Source organism: Rhea americana, unplaced genomic scaffold (genome assembly GCF_003343005.1).
Source record: "Rhea americana isolate MKP2758 unplaced genomic scaffold, rheAme1 scaffold_52, whole genome shotgun sequence".
Classification (NCBI taxonomy): Eukaryota; Metazoa; Chordata; class Aves; order Rheiformes; family Rheidae; genus Rhea; species Rhea americana.
In genome coordinates this window covers 473,160-494,192 of record NW_028186668.1, presented here as the reverse complement: position 1 = coordinate 494,192, position 21,033 = coordinate 473,160, and the positions used below count along the sequence as shown (strand labels likewise).

General features: G+C 37.6%; 1 protein-coding gene across 1 annotated transcript in view; it reads left to right on the top strand.

Moving 5' to 3' along the window:
* The window catches only part of LOC146588353 (cadherin-18-like), a 170,922-nt gene extending 154,425 nt beyond the window's left edge, over positions 1-16,497 (top strand). The window contains 2 exon segments of the mRNA XM_085318113.1: positions 14,160-14,411; positions 15,944-16,497. Of these exon segments, the coding sequence (XP_085174239.1) occupies positions 14,160-14,411; positions 15,944-16,446 (755 nt within the window). The 3' untranslated portion in view covers positions 16,447-16,497.
* The last annotated feature ends 4,536 nt before the right edge of the window (positions 16,498-21,033 follow it).

Genomic DNA, 21,033 nt, shown 5'->3' with positions numbered 1-21,033 from the left:
TTTGGAGTTTATTTTACAGTTACATTTTTGCAGTAGGTCCATGAAATACCATCTGACATCTTGCAATGACTAAAAAGTATTAACTTCATCATTGTATCTATGACACATAGCTATGTTTAAACTATTCTTCACAGATATCTTCTCTGTTTTTTAAAACCTTTCAGGGAGCCTTTCAGGACATTGCATAATTTTCCTAAAGAACTTGTTCCAATGTTTAGCTATACTTGTAGTTAGAAAGAAGAAATTCTAGTCATGTTATTTGTTCAAATACATTGTTTGCTGCTTCTTTTTACTTCTCCAAGAGCAGTGAGTGCTGGGTTTACCACTAACAACAGAAGCCAGTGTGCAGAGTATCCTGATTTGATTTTGGTGGGGAAAAGTAGAGGAGGGTTCCAGACTATGATAGGTATCCTTTAACATTAAGGCCTACGAGGAACTATGTTCCACCTAAAGAGATAGAAAAGTATGCACTTTCTGTAGGATCTTCTGTAAAACTACTATATTTACCAAGACTCTAGAAATGTAATTTCCAATTTTCTCCTATAATTAACATAAAGACAATTTAACTGAAAAAGCAAAAAGTTTAACTTAGCAAACAACTGGAAAACTCCTTAAAGTTTAAAGAATTGGCACTATTTTACTCAACACATGACCCTTGGATTGTGTTGTTTAAACATTGTCTTTTATTAAGATATTTTCTTTGTGATACAATCTATATGTAAAATATGAGTGAAACGCTTGTAAAGTGCATTTCCAATTCCAGTTTTCTGGCATTTATGACTTTTGTATTTGTCATGTATTCCTATTCAGAAATAGAATTTCAGTTACTTTCTAGTCTTGGAAGTAGATAAGAGATGATGAGGAAGAGAGTCATTTCTTATGTCTGTTGCAAGTTTCCACTTCTGAGAAAATGTAGGTTTGAAGATCAGCTGTTAAAAAGAAAAAAAGACGAGAACGATCTTAATATGTAATAGCTGCAAGTTTTCCTTCTGGATGGAATAATTCTGTAAGAGCTAAGATTCTTAGAGTGTTTTGTTTTATTTACTATGTTTTTTAAATGAAAAAAAACTACAATTACCTAAAACAATTTACAATAATGTTTTGCAAAAAAAAAAAAAAAAAAGAAAAAAAAAAAAAAAAAAAAAAAAAACTGGATGTCAGGTTGGAAGTGGTACTCTGTGATTCCTATATCTGTCACTGTGAAGCTATATTTCCCTGAAAGGGAAACTGCAGTCAACTTTGGAGCTTAAAAATATTTTAATAGACATTTTCTTCCCTTGTTTTCATAACTCTGAGCAACAGAATTCTGCTCCGACTTTGAGCCCCAAGACACCACTGAATTAACGTTGCGCTTATCCATTATCATCAGTGGAGCTACAAGATCAAAAGTCTCTGCAGTAATGAGTTGGATCTCTAAATTTTAAAACTTTTATCAGTGCACTCCGACTGAAACCCAGAGAAGCTGCACAAGTGCGAGACTGTAGTTTGTCCCTATCAAACTGTATAGACTGTAGTAGTTTGTATAAACCTGGTCTATGTATGATTTACATAGTTCATCAGTAAGACTTTGAACGCTGTCTCCAGTAACATCCTCATAAGCTTGTACGAATAAGCAGGCAGTGAGGTGGACAGAAAACTGGCTGAATGACCAAGCTTTGAGGGTTGTGATCAGTGGCTGAAAGTCCAGTTGGAGAACTGTAACTAGCAATGTGCTCGGTCAGTTCTTAGTCTGGTCGTTTTCACCTTATTCATTAATGACTTGAGTGATGGGACAAAATGCACCCTCAACAAGGTTGCAGACAATACAAAACTAGGAGGCATGACTGATACAGTAGAGGACTGTGCTACCATTTGGAGGGACTTCAACAGACTGGAGAGATGGGCAAAGAAGAACAACAAAGGGAAATGCTAGTCCTGTACCTGGGGAGGATTAGCTCCATGCACTGGTACATATTGGATGCCAACTAGCAGGAGAATATCTCTGCAGAGAAGGACCTGGGTTTCTTGGTAGACAACAAGTTGACTATGAGCCAGCAATATGCCCTTGTGGCAAAGGCAACTAAGGGCATCCTGGGGTGCATTAGGCAGAGCATTGCCACCAGGTCGAGGGAGGTGATCCTTCCCCTCTACTCAGCTTTAGTGAGGGCACACCTGGAGTATTGTGTCCAGTGCTGGTCTCTGCACTACAAGAGAGACATGGAGCTGCTGGAGCACGTCCAGCAAAGGGCTACTAAGATGACTGAGGAACTAGAACATCTCTGTTATGAGGAAAGGCTGAGAGAGCTGGGACTGTTCCGCCTGGAGAAGAGAAGATTAAGAGGAGATCTTATCAATGTGTATAAGTACCTGATGGGAGGGTGTAAAGAAGACTCTTTTTAGTTCAAGAGGCAAGAAGCATGAACTGAAATACAGGAAATTTCATCTGAGCGTAAGGAAAAACTTCCTAACTTTGAGGGTGATTGAGCAGTGAAACAAATTGCCCAGAGAGGTTGTGGATTCTCCATCCCTGGAGATATTCAAAACCAAACTGGGTACAGACTTGTGCAGCCTGGTCTGGGTGACCTCTCAACCATTCTATGATTCTAATGGCTCTCGTCAATAATATTCTGTGACTTTAGCAGAGGAAAGCAATGTTAAAGGATCAGTCCAGATAACTGTTCCTATGACTAGTTAAGCCTATAGCTCTTGAGCCTGAGCTTGTGCCTTTACTTGGTAATAATCCACAATATTAAAGCTCCAGTCTTTGGATATACACCATCATAATGCACAACCCCCACGGTAATGTAGGGTGGGAAACAACCACAGGGCTGTATCAAATATGCAGTCTGGGCAAACCAAAGAATTACTTGGATCACCTTTGGGATTCTCTTGTATTTTAAGAATTTAAATAAAATTGTAAAAGACAGATTAAGATACTTTTTCCCCTGATGGCTCGTTCTTATCTCGTAGTAAGTTCTTTGATTCTGGTTGAGGTTTGAGGATTTTATATACTGACAAAACAATCTTTAAAGAAAGCAAAGGCTTAAGAGTATGAAAGAAAATTTGTGGTATCCATACACATGTAACCAGGATAGAACAAGAGCAGTAATAAAATTTCTTTATCATATAAAGAAAATGTATTAAGTTATTAATGCATTATTAAGTTATTAAGAACCTGAATTACACTGTTCTAGAAAGCAGACCCAGGTAAGACCCTTTTTGTTTGCTTGGGAATTGTACTTACAATGACTTTTTAATGAAAAATAAGGCTATTGGCAATTTATTCTGTTCAGCAAAATATTGCAATTTCAATTAACACCTAAGCAGCCAAATACATTTAATTTGGAGGTGCTTTTATACTACAGTTCAAAAGCTACATATTTCAGTTCATTGTTGGCTGTGTTCTTCTCACTCTGTTTTTAGAGCTGTTACTATAGATAATTTTGAAACCTTTTCAGTGTATATGTGTGTGCGTGTATATATATATATATAAGTGTAGGGAGGAGCTATGTGTATGTTTGTGTTTCTACATATGCACGCATGTGTGTGTGTGTGATGTCTTAAATATAACAGCTTTAGTTTAATCAAACATATGTGCTATTGGATGTCCCATTTAAAACCTGCCGGGGCAGTATAGACTAAAAGAACCTTCCATCTGGAATCAGACGAAAGATGAAAGAACCTATTCATAAAAGAGCTGTTTGAGAGTGCTGAATTTTAAAATCATAACTTTTTTTATCCTAGAAGAATCATGTTTTTTTTCCAGATGTTTAAGGAATGGTTGATATATTTCTCAAAATTTGTTAGTTTGATGGAAAAGATATCCCCAAATGTTGGAATCATAGAATCAGTAAGGTTGGAAGGGACCTCTGGAGATCATCTAGTCCAACCTCCCCGCTCAGCAAGGTCACCTAGAGCACGGTAGACAGGGTTGAGTCCAGGCGGTCCTTGAAGATCTCCAGAGAAGGAGACTCCACAACTTCTCTGGGCAACCTGGTCCAGTGCTCCGTCACTCTCACAGGGAAGAAATTCCCCCTCACGGTCAGGCGGAACTTCCTGTGCTTCAGTTTCTGCCCACTGCCTCTTGTCCTGTCACACGGGACAACTGGAAAGAGTTTGTCCCCATCCCCTTGACACCCTCCCTTCAGGTACTTGTACACATTGGTAAGATCCCCCCTCAGTCTTCTCTTCCCCAGGCTGAAGAGGCCCAGCTCTCACAGCTGTTCCTCATAGGGCAGGTGCTCCAGCCCTCTGATCATCCTCGTAGCCCTTCGCTGGACTCTCTCCAGTAGCTCCATGTCTCTCTTATACGGGGGAGCCCAGAACTGGATGCAGTACATGAGATGAGGCCTCCCCAGGGCTGAGTAGAGGGGCAGGATCACCTCCCTCYACCTGCTGGCAACACTCTTCCTAATGCAGCCTAGGAGACCATTGGCCTTCCTGGCCACAAGGGCACATTGCTGGCTTGTGGTCAATCTGTCATCCACCAGCACTCCCAGGTCCTTCTCTGCAGAGCTGCTCTCCAGCAGGTCAGCCCCCAGCTTGCACTGGTGCCTAGGGTTATTTTTCTCTAGGTGCAGGACTCTGCACTTGCCCTTGTCAAACTTCTGGAAGTTTCCATCCACCCAACTCTCCAGCCTGTCCAGGTCTCTCTGAATGGCAGCACAGCCCTCTGGTGTGTCAGCCACTYCTCCCAGCYTGGTATCATCWGCAAACTTGCTGAGGAGGCACTCTGTCTCCTCCTCCAGGTCACTGATGAGTAAGTTGAACAGGATGGGAGCCAGTACTGAGCCTTGGGGGACACCACTAGCCACAGGCCTCCAACTRGRCTCCACGCCACTGATGCCAACCCTCTGAGCTCTGCCTTTCAGCCAGTTCTCAATCCACCTCACTGTCCACTCCTCTAACCCACACTTCCAGAGCTTGTCTAGGAGAATGCCATGGGAGGCAGTGTCCAAAGCCTTSCTGAAGTCAAGGTACACAATGTCCACTGCTCTCCCCTCATCTACCCAGCCAGTCATTCCGTCATAGAAGGTCTCAGATTGGTTAAGCAGGATTTCCCCTTGCTGCATCCATGCTGGCTACTCCTGATCACCTTCTTTTTTCTCCATATCTCTGGAGATGACATCCAGAATGAGCTGTTGCATCACCTTTCCAGGGATGGAAGTGAGGCTGACCTGCCTGTAGTTGCCTGGGTCCTCCTTCTTGCCCTTGTTGAAGACTGGAGTGACATTGCRTTTCTTCCAGTCCTCAGGCACCTCTCCAGTTCTCCATGACCTTTCAAAGATGATGGAGAGTGGCCTGGCAACAACATCTGCCAGCTCCCTCAGTACCCGTGGGTGCCTCCCATCTGGGCCCATGGATTATTGGATGTGTAGCCTGCCCAGAAGGTCTCTAATCCTTTCCTCCTGAATCAAAGGAAAGTCTTCCCTTCTCTGGACTTTCTCCCTCACGTCCAGGCTCTGGGATGCCTGAGGGCTGCCCTTAGCAGTGAAGACTGAAGCAATATATAGAGATACACAGATGTATGATCTCTCTTTCTCTCCCTCTCCCTCTTTCTTTCTTTCTCTGTTTCTGAGTTTAAGAAATTCATTCCCTCTTTCTGCCTATTTTGTTACCTGCTAGAGATCTTTAAAGCCTGTAAAACAGGATTTTGCTGGGAGATTGTTTGTTTGTTTGATCGGCTTTTTTTTTTTTTTTTTTTTCCTCCATAAGACATATAGTTTGTATTGGATGCTCCAATGACTCTTGCAGATTTCCTGGACTATAAGTTTTGGTGCAGAGGTTCTACAAGTTCACACAGCTGTGCCAGTGATTTATACATACCCTTACAGTCATAACTTGAGACTGCAGACTTCTGAAAATAAACAGGTAAAGCTTACCTTACCTTACTTTCAAGGAAGAGCAGTTCCCTTTAGAATGCTTAGCATTTGCTTTCCTCTCAATTTCTTCAGGAGAAAGGTTTTATTTCTCTTTTATCAAAGGCTTGGCTTTCTGAAAATTGCCCAGTGAGGGAAAATATTCTGAAACTAGAACAAAAGTAGACTAATTTTCTAATACTATCCCTTTCCACATTCTTTTTGGTTAATATTATGCCATAGGATATTTTATCTACAGAAATAGAGATCTGCTTTTATATAAAATCTAGAGCAAATCTATTTGGATTCAGTAGCATCTCTTTAAAACCAAATTAACATTTTTTTCCATTTTACAGATGGAAATTGAGTCATAAAATAATCAGTTTTACCTTGTGTTTGCTATTATTTAGGGAGAGAACAACCTTCAGAGAGCAGTTCACCCCATCCCAGCATGAATTTCCTTAAGGATGTTTCTGTTTTTTCTCTTATACATATCTCTGATACTCATCTCCCACCATAATGCACTAGAAGTCTGGCAGAGAAGTGAACTTGAGGCCTTTAAAGTTGCAAATAAGTATGCAAGATAGAAGATCTTCATTCAGAGTCTTAGCTGCTCTAGGGCATCTGAAATGGCATTAAAAGAGGTCAGTGCTTGAATTCCGCCTTTCAGTCAAATGTAAATAGGAAAAAACTACATAGTTCCTGCCTTTGTTTACATCAAAAAGTGGCATGCTTTCTCATCTTACATGGTATTGCAAGTTATTAGTGCTCTGTCAATGAAGTATTATCCTGTAAAGAACATAAGTTACAACTGTAGGAGAATTTCGCAGAAAATAGAAAATTGACTGATATTTGAGAAATGCAGAGTTAACATTATACATGGTGAATGTAAGCAAGTTGTACACCAATTTGATTAGATATTGCAGAATCAAAAGGTGGAAATAAAAGAGAGGGGGTTTGGTAAATACAAAAGACAGAAACCAGCTTAAAAGCCCTGTGTAGTAACTACTAGAAAACTTGGCTTTCTAGAAATAAGGAAGCATAAGATGGCTACTGTAGAAGGAAACATTTATCTTTCTCAAGATTGTGAACATCTTTGATCCTTTTTTGATTAAAAAAATTGAATACAGGGTTGATCAGAAGGACAAGTTAGTGCATGCTGTATAGGATCTTATGTTCATTTCTAGTGGTGCTACCTGTTGGTGTTTCACAAACCAACCCATAAGCAAATAACTATGTTTCAGGCCCCCGAAGTCTGCTATATCGCTTTGCATTTTTGCTACCTGCTGAGCTAGAAAGAAAGCCCATTGGCAATAGCTTTGAAACTAGCACAAAAGAAAAAATACTTCCTAGAGTTATCATTAAAAAAATGAAACAGAAGTGTTTTTCAATGTTGTCCCCCAGGAAAAAAAAATATTCTCACTTTAGAAATATGACATGTAAATCACTCCAATACATTTTGTTTTGATTTTAGTTAATTACGACTTTTCAGAAAATGTATAAAAGTTGAATCACTGATTTAAGCAGAGCTAAGAAGCAAATTAAAACATGCCTAAAGCTATAAACGGGTTTTTTTGCATCCATTTCTCTTTTGCCTGCCTGTAATGTATAATGTGTCAAAAGAATTCTCAATTTGTGAATAATAAATAAATTATTGTCCTCCAAAGTCCTCCAGTAGTCACCTTCCATGGTGTTGTCATTGCATCTCTGCTACTTTTATTTTCCTTCATTTCTTTTCTTAGTTCAGGAGTGCAATATAAAATAGCAGAGATGATGGAAAAGAGAAATGTGATAACAGCTTTTGTACAGTTTGCAGTCTGGCTTTGTAGATTAGCTCATCTTCAGAGAGTGAAGAGCTGGTGCATTAAAGCCATGCAGAATTTCCTATATGTAATCTCAAACCCAGCTGAGCTAAATCTTGAATTCTAACTTGTCATGTTTGCAGAGGAAAGCCCAAATGTGAGAAAGTTTAACAATCATGAACTGGGGCAACATACAGCCCAGGGAATGTGATAATTTTTTGACCTACGTTGGAGCTGTTAATTTTCCCATAGCAGCCAATATTTTAATCTCCAGCAAGTCCTACTTCTTATCATACTTCTCAGAGATGAAATTTTCGGTTTAAATCTATTGAGAGATAAAAAGAGCTTTCCTTCTGGGCCTGGAAGAATCACACCTCTAGCTCTTATCTAATGCTATTGTTGCTATTCTATACACCTGTCTTCCCTACCTATCTGCTGTGTTTGCAGATGTCAAAGAAACTTGGCCATCCATTATCCTCCTCTCTCTCAAACTAGCTTTGTTGATATAGCATAGTGTTTTTTTTTTCCTTTTTTAATTTCCCTCAGTAAACCCTTTCCTAGGTCATCAGAATCTGCCTTTGTATTCAGCTGTCTTTAGCTTTGACAGTTTGTTGAATTTTTTTATTTAATGCTGTTTCTTGTCTTAAAAATTGTTCTCCTTTTGCTTCCCCTCTCAATGGGTTCTCCAACAGTTTTTAATGAGGAAAGCAAACAATTTAATTAAAGCATACAAAGTTAAAACACATCAAAATAACTGTTAGGATGAAGTTGGAACTTCAATGTGGCTAAACTTTTATTACCTATTCATTTTGCTGGCATACCCTTCTATTGTCCTCAAGAATAGAACTCTGATTAGGACATGAGAGACATGATTTCTATTTTATGCCAATGTCATTAGCTTTGGTCATTGGCCACTATGCTTGGTTGTCAGTGACTTTCAAAAGGTCTTAGCCTGTGTCCCTCTCTGTAAAAATAGTCGTGATCTCATTTGTAAAATATTTTAAAGGATTTAATTTGGAAGAACACCACATGAGAGCTAGGATTCTTTTCCATTATTTACACACAGACATACATACTATATGTAACTCTTATTATTATAATAACGAGAATTAGAAATTTTGATCATAATGGAACAGGCACATTCCATGCTAGTACCCAAAAGCTTATGACCATGCTTTTTACTTGTTTACAAATTTGTGGAATTGTATTGAAGAAGTTTTACACAGTTTCTTTGAGAATGTTTATAGTTGTGTATGTTACAAAATCTCCTCTGTGCATGTAATGAAAAGTCTGTTTCTACAGAACTCTAGTTATTACTTGGAGAATACAAATACCACAGATTAACTATGAACCAATTAATTTTCACCCCATCTGTATATGTAGAAAATTTGATTCCAGCTACATCTTTACTTAAGATTGTCTTATGTTATTATTTACTTCTACAATGTCAAAACCTTACAAGAAAAAAAAATCTTATTTTTTCCAGTTTTTATTTGTAACATGCAACATAAAAATGTAAGTTTCATGGGCCAAATTGTCCTATACACATAGTATGCATGTTTTAAATACAGCTCTTTCAAGATTTCTTCTCTGTTTCCTTAGAACTGTCCAGTTTGTCAAGTTGATTTTTTTCTTATAGTTTTGATTTTTGTTCTCACAATATTTTTCCCGTCTGTCCACAGTTATGCTAATAACATATCAATGTGCACATCTCGTGTTCTTTCCTCTGCAGCTTTGCCAATAATCTTTTGTGCTTAAATTCTTTCATTACGGCTAGGTTGCTACAAAAGTCATCTGTGACTTAAACGTTTCCTGCTCAGTTTTTCTTCATTATATTAGGTATATGATGTTTTTCTTTTCAGGCTACATTTTCATCCCTGCTTCTATAGGTGTATAGTGATACCGGATCACTTGTTCTATTTTAGATTTATGTCAGGGGAGGAATGGAGGAGGTTATGCTTTTCTGCTAAGATTTGAATACTGGGTCTTCCATGARTATTGGCCCAGGAAGATTCATGTGAACCGAATTTTATGGGATTTTCTTACTTATACAGACAAGATAGCTGAATTGAAATGTTTCAAGTTTATAGAAAATGTAACAACAGAAATAAAACATTAAGCAGAAATAAAGCATTATTCTTGTTATCAGTAATAGCACTTGCTATCACCTTCAGGAATTGGGTGTATAAGATAGGAGGATTTCTTTCTTTGGGGATGAGAGACATGGTAGATGTTAATATTAATGCTTAGCTCATGGATATGGTATCACTTGTTACCAACAGGAAATTACATTTCAAACTGAGTCCTTGAACATATCCTTAGTTTTTTAGTGTATTATTTCTAGATAACTTTGTTTTGTGATTATCATCTTCTCATTTAGTTGTACCATGAAATATAATTCTCCTTAGGACTCTGTATCTTTGAAATTGCTTTCTCTTCATTTTGATAAGTGCACAGCCTAAAAAGTGCATATGGGAGTGTTACACTTCTCTAATGACCTCAGTGGGATTTCTGGGTGACTAGTAGTAGTTAGACTTTGTTTTTTTTTGTCTCAACATAAGTGCTGAGGGGAAAAAAAAAAAAAAAAAAGAACGACAAGCTACAAAGAAAAACGGGACTGGGACTGTTCTCAGCACTGAGGCCTAGTAACTCCATAGTTACTACATAGCACTTGGCCTTTTATGTCCTTTGGGCCCCATGTGGTGCTGAGATATCATTATTATCAGTTCTTTTTCTGCTCCAAGTTTATGAAATAATGTGCAAGCAGTAGCACGGCCCAGCAGAGCAGCGTTAGCACAGCATGAAACGGAGGGTCTGTGCTGCAGGAACTATGGCGCAAGGGCATTTRGGGATGCTTAAGGTCGGCAGGCTGTTAGAATAGTGTTGGAGCACTATTTAAAGGGGAGGGAGACAAACCTGATGCACTCCTGCCCATACTGCGGGTTGGAAGGAATTCCTGGTGTATACTCTTACTCAAACTGCGGTTGGATATTTGAGAGAGTTTCAGCTGGCTCAAAGGCACACCAGGGAGGGTGCTGACATTTAGCTGTTGTCCAGAGTTCAAACTTATTGTCCAGTCTTGCCTTGTTTAACAGCCAGCAAGTGCAAGAGATAAAAAGAAAATGGTAGAGATGAGCTCTCTTAATATGCTATAATAAGTTGCACTTCAAAGAAGGGAACCAATTATAAATTGGATGTTGAACAACTAGAAAATCATCAGAGTTGTTCAGGCATATGGTGGAGGTGATGATGAATATTTTTACTGAAAATAGAAAGGCAGGAGCAGCAGTCATCACCTTGTATATGTACTGAGAACCTTAACTTATTTTTATAAGTTTGAAATCGCTTGCTAATCACAGAGATGTTGGTTTATTTCTGCTCTTTGGCTATATCTAAAGGTCAGTCTGCCAGTACTTTGGCAGCTGATAGACAGACAAACTGACACTCATTTTATATTCTCTACTAATTTTCCCTTTGTGAACCACTGAAGGTGTTATCTGTGTCCTCCAGCAACATTAGGGAAGTTAGGACCTGATAGTCTGGCATAAAAAATAGAGAGAGTGGCAAATGGGCAGGGCTTGGGGGGAAAAGAAAGAGCAAAGTATTTTTTGCAACATAAGTAGCAGAAAGATAAAACAGCTGCTTATTTTAACTTCTGATTAAATGAAAACATATGTTAAAAAATTAAAAAATCATACAGGTAGCCTATCTGTAATTTTAAGATTCCTTAAGGTTCCTTAAGATTATCTCCTTGTCTTACAAGTAATTAAAAAAAAAAAAACTACTGAGAGTGTTCATATATTGCATTTAATTAAAAGTAGAAGGCCATGAATGTCTCAAAGAATAAGCTGGTCCAAATCTTGGTAAATCAGACTTGTGAATCTTCCATGTGTTTTAGAATTAAACTAGCAGAGCCTAGAAAGTTCCATGGGTGTGTGCAGTCTATAATTATGGACTTAAGGCCACTGCTTATGCGGCTATAGGGGTGAATTTTCTTCATACTGGAAAAGTAGTCTGAATTTCAGTGATATCTAGCTTTGTCTCAGCCAGGTAACACAATTATAACACAAAACAATTTGCTACATAAACTAATTGCAGAATAATATAGAAATCATTTATTTCTTAACAATAAATAATGAAAAATCTCAGCATTATTGAGCACACCACAATATATTTTTATAAGGTTTCACAGGCCCAGATTTAGCAGTATGTAGAAGAGCTAAGGCTTAACAGAACTGTTACAAGAATGAAAGTAGTATTTCCTGCATTTAATACACCTTAGATTGTAGAATCACTTCCACAACCCTGTGTCAAATGCAAACGCAGATTTACTGTGTATCTTATCATCACACCTGTTTTGGACTTCTTTTGTGGATTATTGAAAACATACTTGTATTTTGAKGGGGTTGCGAGGGTGCACACAGTGTCTGGCAACTTAGCAAGCAACAGAGTGTGTTCTACGAAAAGTATTTTATAACTTATATTCAAATATGATTTCCGCAGTGTGACGGTGTTGTTCTTTGTCTGATTGTTTTAGATAGAAGAATTGTCTATTCCTCTCATTTTGGTTTTAGTAAGGTGCTGTAAATGGAATGAATACAAATGTCATTTTAAGTGGCTGCTGTCATGCCTCTGAAGAGGAAGCTATCATGAAGTTCAGGTTTGAGTCCTCAAAAATGTACCTTGACATAAGCTAGAAGAGGACTTCAGGGGCAATTGCAGAATAAAATCACTTTTTACTTCCACTGGAAATGAAAAGAACAAAACTTACAGAGTTCCTAACTAACTSAGCATACTGGAGCTTTCCAAGAAGATAGGTAGGGTACAGAAGAAAGTCTAACAAAACATGAATGCAGTGGAACCGGATGCTCAGTTCTTGGCTCAGTCACATGGTTTCTTTGAGATCTTGAGCAAGGGTAATACTTCCTACCTCATCTGAATCTCTCGTGTGAAACCTGTTACCAAATGTATTGTGTTACAGTATGATTCTGATGGGGCTATGATCCCAGCTTTCCCCAGTACCACTATCAAGTGATAGGCAAAAGCAATATGTAGAGTGAAATAATTTAAAAGAAATGCTTTAAGATCTGCCACAGGGCTTGACAGAAGATACGGCGTAAGGAATTGCCATCTGGTAAACAGTTTGCATCCAGCTGAACAGAAGCTAGCCCCTCTTCCCCTACCAGTTCATGTATACACATGGGCAATAATCAGTCCTATGGCCTAAAAGATGCCACGGTAGCTGTAATGTTGCACAAGATTTTCGTGTAGCTCCATGGACTTCATTTTTTTCCTTATTATTATGAGGAATGCATTTAATGGTGTAACTATAGTTGCAAGTAAAAAGGGAGGAAGAACCCAGCAGACATACTGTATTTTTGCATCTATCACCCCATGTTGTTTGTTAAAAATTTTGAAACTGAGAACTCTGCAGTTTGAAATCTATATGATTGTTATGCATGTGCAAGTAGTAGGAGAGGAAAGCTCTTTTCTTCCAATAACTCTCCTCTCATTTCCCAGTCCCTATTGCCTTCTCTGAGCAACTCTTCCTGTCTCTAATTKCTCACTATCTTTAGTTTTGTTTGGGTTATCTGAGGGCTCTTGTACAAGTGCCAGTAGTCTTATAGTGGTAGAAACAAACTGAAATGAAGTGTTAGGCATACAACACTACAATATATCCATATATTACTGTAGCATTTCTTCCCCTRCACTCTCTTTATGCCCCTTAGCTTCCTGGAGTTGAAGCAGCATGAATGGAAGCTTATTTTTTTATACTTGTGGAGCCTTGGTCTTAAATTAGTGCCCCCAGATACTCTGGCACTGTGCATGAATTAAACATTAGTATTCTTATTGACTGTAATATATGCCAGATGGACCTGTAGGTGACATAAAGGTGACAAAATTTTATATCACTTTCTCTCTCCTTCCCCTGCTTTTCTRTAACCTTTACCAGGTTTAGAGCCTCTAATATTTAATCTCTTTCCCTTCAACTCCTTCTTCATCCTGACCTTCCCACAGCATGAGGTTTTGGCCACTGTCCTTTCAGATATTTTCTGAAAGATCACTTGAGTTATGAAACCTATCACAAGCAATGAAATATGAAAGTCTTACTCTGACTTTTACTAAAGACATTTTAACATTGTTCTGAGAATGGAAAAGAGTTTATGTTGTGGAATAATTCCACATATTCCCATTTACAGATGTCCATATACTGCCAACATGGGATTAAAATGTTTGCAAAGTGGGCCCAGAGTATATACCAAAGTTCATTTGGACTCTTAAGACATGTATATGAGCTTAAATTATTTATCTTATTTAATGCTAGCTGCTCTCTCCTGCTTCCCTGTTTTCCTCCATTGGCCACAAGTATGCTTTCTGCCAACTTTTAATACTAAATTATACATTTTCACAGATTAGGACTGTCCAGTTTGAAGATACCTGATGCTTCTATTACATGGGAAACAAACCGTCAGTAACACTTTTCGTTTATGACAATGATGTTCTGGTTTTAATGTTGTAGATAACACAGCCAGTATCCTAACAAGACGAAGGAGATACAGTCGAACCACTCAAGATATCTATCACCTCCCAGTTTTGATTTCTGATGGTGGAACGCCTCCTCTCAGTAGCAGCAGCACTCTCACCATTAGGGTTTGCGCATGTGAAAGAGATGGACGYGTGAGGACTTGCCATGCTGAAGCTTTCCTCTCCTCTGCTGGCTTGAGCACGGGAGCTCTAATTGCAATCTTACTCTGTGTCGTCATTCTTCTTGGTAAGCCATTTTCAGTGTTAAGACCTGCTATCCTTCCTCTAGCTCTGTGGATGTGACAGGACAGAAGTTTTAATATGATATGTTTTTAAACCAAAGGCTGCCTGGTAGTAGGAGGTAATTAGAAACACATAGATGTGATTAGGAGGRAAAAGGTTGAGCTAAAATTAATAGGAAAAAAACCCTTTAAAGTAGATCCATGAATATCTAGGATCTAACAGAAATATTTTTTTCAGAGATTAACAAATAATTAGCAGTGGAGATTTTTTTTTCTCTAATTTGGAAAGATTTCAAAAAAAACACTGACTCAAATTCTATGTCTAGAACAGTTTGAAAAATTATTGAAATGAGATGAGGAAAGCTTTTTGAAATAMATTACACTGTAAGAAGCACCATTAGCACTGTACAAAAGCCATTTCTTAATTACCTTTATGGGATGAGCTGATAGCAATGCACAACAGAATCCCCAGGGGCAAAGGACATGTGAGACAATAAGATGACTCCATCAGATAAATGTCCTTGGAATTACATTTTCCCTTGATTTTTCTTTTTCTTTTGCCCAGGCTAGTTTGAATGTTACCCATTAATTAATATTCTTTTTGGCAGAGTCACAACTTGATGCAACATATCCCTGTACTATTCATGTGCCTTTCTGCATTCTAATAGAGGTGGCAAGAAATAATAGATTTACACTCCAACTCACACAGTAGGGGGTTTTGAGGGTTTTCTTTTGAAGTCTTTATGTTTTCTAAAGACTACTTTCATGACAGATTACTTCAGAATTAGTGTTTCTTACAGGGCATTTTAAAATGTACAGTAATGCATTTAGTTTATAATTTATCTTTTATCATACAGTAGTACATATTTATAAGGGAAAAAATGAACTTCACAAATATACAGTGAATATTGATTTTAATGAACCATTGAAAGCCCTTAACAATATTTCTGAAAAATCTCACTTCTCATTTAACTGAAAGTATATTATCCCTTTTTATGTCCTTTATGAGGTTCTTCTGTGGATTTCATTATTGGTTCAAGAAACCTCAACAATTCCTACAAAGCAAGCATACACAATAAAAGTGCTTTTTATTGACCCTTGGGAAGACCAGACTGTACTGGAAGTTTGTAGATTCACTATATCAATCTTAATTTTTCCCTTGGTTGTRTGTCCTGTACCTTTTGCACTTCAGCAAGATACTGCCTGAAAATTTGCCAATATAGATTTCAGGGGTGCTTTCCAGGCATACAGTAATCTGTCTTCATATAAAAAATTACACAACAAAGGCATTGCTCCCTTAGAGCTATAACTAAGCTCTTTCAAAATTTGGAAACTTTGGGGACCCGTTATTACAAACATGCACCTAACCTAATGATACTTTTGGAACTACAGTTCAAGGCCAGCTTAATAATRTCAGAATACCAATATTAGCATAAAAGCATTATACCTCTGTATTCATGATTTGGTATCTATTATTTCTGTAACATTGATCTGCTTACTTCAAATGTAAATTTTAAACCTAATCTAATATCTGCAGTTTTCTCTTTAGCAATTGTGGTCCTTTTCATCACCCTAAGACGTAGCAAGAAGGAGCCCTTGATCATTTCAGAGGAAGACGTCCGGGAAAATGTTGTCACATATGATGATGAGGGTGGTGGAGAAGAAGACACTGAAGCATTTGATATCACAGCATTGCGAAATCCATCAGCCGCTGAGGAGCTAAAATATCGGAGGGATATTCGTCCTGAAGTGAAACCCTTGCCCAGGCATCAGCCGTCTTCAAGCCTTGACAGTATAGATGTTCAGGAATTCATTAAACAAAGACTGGCAGAGGCTGATCTGGACCCCAGTGTGCCTCCATATGACTCCYTACAGACATACGCCTATGAGGGTCATAGATCAGAAGCTGGCTCTATCAGCTCTTTGGATTCAGCTACAACACATTCTGACCAGGATTATAATTACCTTGGAGACTGGGGGCCTGAGTTTAAGAAGCTAGCTGAACTTTATGGGGAAATAGAATCAGAAAGAACAACTTAGTTGTAATTCCAAGAACAGAGAAGTTCCTCAACAACTGGAGATATAAGAACAGCACCAGTAACAATAAACAAATACAGTACTTGGAACTGAGCAAGTTGTACACAGTTACTGTAGAAACAAGTGCCCTTTTCATATTTGAAACTGGGTTCTTCAACTGGAAGAAGGTCAAATTTTGAAAAATACAGAAAAAATAAGCTATTGTCCCTTGTGTATATTTTTTAGTTGCTGAATAAAGTCCGTGGTACCATATCCATAACAGTACCTAAAGTAAGCCAAGCAATGATGTCTTTATTGTAATATGCTTAACATCTCAGAGCTACTCAGTAAGTSTATGGTCGTGCCTGTTTAGGAAGGAGGAGCAAATCTGTTGCAGATGGATGTGACATTGCGTTTGTAGCTGTTCTCTACACCTTGTTTGATCCCAATATGCCGTAGGCAGTGGGCTTTACTACCAGTGAGAGAAGTCCTAGCAGTCTGTTCYTTTGCAGAAAGAGAGGAGTGTCCTCTCAGATAAACAGTCTGTTGATATAGGCCCCTGTTTGCATCAGTTTGATCTTACTAAATTAGCAGATTGCATTAAGAATATGTCATTTCATTATATTCTTTGTATTTTTTCCTCCATAGCCAGCTACCAGAGTGAGGGCATATTTAGCTGACTGACCAAATATGGCTCCAGCCCATACTCCAGACCTGCTCTGTTCCTGAGAGCTAGAGGAACTGTTGTGTCCAGTGTGTGTGTGCTTTTTCTTTTTGTCTTTTCACAGGAATATCATTTATCTAAATGGTATGGGTCTGAAGTGTTCTTTATGTAGTGAAGCAGATGAAGCAGAGGCTCTTTCAATAAGAGCAGCAATGGCAGCACCATTAAACTATGAAGTTGCTTGCTTCACTGTGCTTCACTTAGGTCAATAGATGATGCTTTTGAAGTCTTTTGCTGCTTTGAGTCCAGAAGCTACAACAGTTAATTGGTAACCCAGAGTTCATAATCATAATGCCTCTCTATTTCCATGTGTGACTAAAAGCAAAATTGAGTTGCTGGCAAAATACTGGAATAGAGATGAGTGAAACAACAAGGAATTTAAGATGATGTTGCTCTTTTATTTTGAGTACGAGTTGTTAGTTCAATTAATTTCTCTCAATATATTTTCTCTCTAAGCAAGCTTTGCTTCTCTCTGTTTCAAGCATTATGGGAACAGGAACATATTTTAAGTCAGTTGAGAGTGGAAAAATTAAATGTAGAAGTGGCATTATTGGGGTTTCCATTGATCCCTACTGTTAGTAATTTCTTAGCATTACAGAACTTGTTCCTTTGGCTTCTTAACATTTATTTACATTTTTTTTTTTTTTTGCTCTGTGGACTGATGTGGAGGAGTAACAGACCTGTACACTCCATTAGATTCCTCCCTATGCATTTAAGGTCTTAGTTTCCTTCATCTTAGAGGAGAAGGGAGTGCCTCTTTCTCAAGGCAGGATCTGATCTATGGTGGGCCACCCAAGTGAACCAGAATTTTATTTAGCCTTTCCTTCTTTACTGTATGGGGAGAGGGACCAGAGGCAGGTGCCAGGCATGACAGGAATATTTGATCAAACCATTTGAAATCAATCTTACTTTGAGGATTTTTATTTTGTAAGGATTTTTTATTTTGTAATTTTGTTGATTCCTTTTGGTTTACACAGCTTGCTAAAAAGTAAGCAGGTGTCTTTGAAAGAAACTTTTCAAACTCTAAAAGTATTTGTTACACTGTACTTCCAGAATTGTTTTTTATGACATTGTTTTTTCAGTGTTTCTTTTTCCCAAAATGAAGCAAATGAATTTGTGTAAAATATTTATGTAATATAATAACCTACAACTTAAAAAAAAAAGAAAAGAAAAGAAAAAACAATTATGAGCTTTGGGAACCTTACCATTTGATAATGTTGATGTTTCCCTTTCTGTCAACATCCAAACCCTCAAGGCAATTTAGAGGAGGAGAACCCCAAATCCTAAAATGTTCTTCTGCTGCTGTGAAGGTAGTGTGATAATCTGTATTGCTGTCTTTTTTTTTTTTTTTTTTTTTTTTTTTAACAAAAAGAGAAATCTTCCTAGAAATACATTTAAGGAGATATTCTCATTATAGAGAAAAGTTTAACAAAGGAGCGTCTGTTAAAGCAGTGAGAGTTTCGCAGAAGCTGAAAATGGTGAATGTATGTGAATGTTTTTTGGGGTAGAGTTAATGTGTTCTGTCCCAAACAAAGCAACTAGTAGTGCAGAATTTTGTGAGGAGAAATTTCCCTCTGCTTTAGATCATAGTTGCTTTATGCCAACATCTCAATTTTTATGCTGTATTAGCAGAGTGATGAGATGAAAATACTGACAGTTTCAACATTTGTAGTACCATGGGCCCTGATACTTTGTACCATATATGATGAAACTGCATTCATATTTTAGTTTTGAGACACAGATACTAGTTATATTTATGTTTTTTCCCCCACTTACACACCCAAATAAGCAAATTCAGCTGTATTTTGTGCTTTAAGCAGTATTTCAGACATTACTTGATTTTTATTTGCATCATAGAGCATTCAGGTTTAAAACCAGGAGAAGCTAAGTGCAATGACAAAGCAAATAACTACTTCTTAAGCTTATTTTCTGATTAAGTTAATGAGGGGAGAGGAGGTCATATTTCATAGAAACAAGAATCCCCTTTTCATCATTTGTTGCATTCTCTCCCTCTTTGCTGCTGCCCGACACAAGTATTGTAKGCACAGCCCCGGGAGCCCTGCGTCTTTGCAATTCCGCAGTGTTACTGCGACTCTGCTTCACTAATGCTGTGGTGTGTCCTGTTTGATGTGTCCTACCCACAGTGATCGCCAGATGTGCTTTTCTATCATGATAGATATCTGCATGCTTGCTATGCTTACTGTCTCTTACTCAAATACACATCACAGTACCGCGTTGTTTGCATGACAAATATCAGAATATTAAATCTCCAGGGCCACAGAAAAAGGCCTCGCATTGCAGAACAACAGGTTTACAGATTTCTTTCCCCGATTGCACAAAATTTTCCTTTGTTCCTTCTTGTCCTAGGAACACATCTAAACTTTGAGAATTTCTATGTCAACATTGATTAAACTGGAAAAAAGTAACACTGTGTGTCATGGAGGCCACGATCATTTTGTTGCACTGTTGATTTAAACAAAGTGTACATTCAGTGACAGTATTGTGGGAAAATCTTTTCCAGTTTATGGTTAAGTCTGACTGTATGGACTTTGCTTAAAGGTTTCATGGATCTTTTTTATACTCACATTCTCAAATATTTTTCTCTTAGCCTATATGGTAATCCTGTAGCCACTTACCAACTAAATGCTGAAAACTGCCTGTTTCACTTAAAACAGAAGATGCTGAATAAAGTTAAATGCCACATAGAAGAGGGTGCTTAAGGGCTTTCTAATTTATATTATTATTTCTGCAACAACTATTTAACTAATAATATTTGTACATCCAATTAATTAGTCACATTACCTCAAACAAGCCCTCTTCTTGCAATAGTGAGGGCGCTCAGTATGTTATAATCTTGACAAATCATCTGAGAAAATGGTCTGTGTAAGAATGAAAAGTAAAAGTACATTGTCAGCCTAAAAAAAATCAAGAAATGTGATACCCCTAAAAAACAATGAAGAGCTTGACTTCCAGTCATTCTGATCCATTAAAGATCCATGCATTGAAAACAAATTAATTTGTTTATCAGTATTGCCATATATTACATACATATAAAAAATTGTGGAAGTGTTGAACGTGATTTCACTGTTATGCACTTTATTTTTTTCATTTCTTCTTGGAAAATGAAAATAACTGTAAACATTCTTGTTTTCAAATTCTAATTTATGAAGTTGTTTTAAGTTGCAGATACTACAAGAAAATGTCTATGTAAAAATACTCTCACCGGCATTTGAAAGGAATTACAACATTTCTGTGATCTTAGGCTGTGTACAATTATCTTTTTTTCTAAAAGTCTAAATATTGGACCAGTCTGGAGTTAATCAAACTCCTAGTGTTACACAAAGAATAATAAAGCATATACTCTAAATACGGAGGAGCATATGAAATTGTAATGCCTAGGGTAACTTTATGGATTATAAAGTGCTAAGACCTTGTACTTGCAGTACATCTAAATAGCACAGTGCGTTCTAAGGAATATTAGGAGCAGTGTTGCAAGTATTGGGCCATCCTTATTTTTCCAAAGTCTCCAAAAATATATATATTTTTTAACAAAAGAGTAATGTATGTAATATTCTATGAAATTAGGTTACAAATACCTCCTTATGCAAGTGTTACTGTTAGAAATTGTTACATTTCCTTTTAATAAAACAAAAGGGACAAAATCTTCTATTCGTATTTTTCAAATAAAATATGCTCTTTGCTAAGGTGATGGGTTATTGTATTCCTCATCACAACTAGAACAATGGGTTATTTTCTCCTCATGACTGTATTTTATACTCACCAAAGAAATATAACCATCCAAAGGCACTGTAAGAATGAAATGTGATACAGCAGCTTTAATGAGGTCAATGTTAGAAACAGTGTGGTGACTTTAAATAGATTTTAAT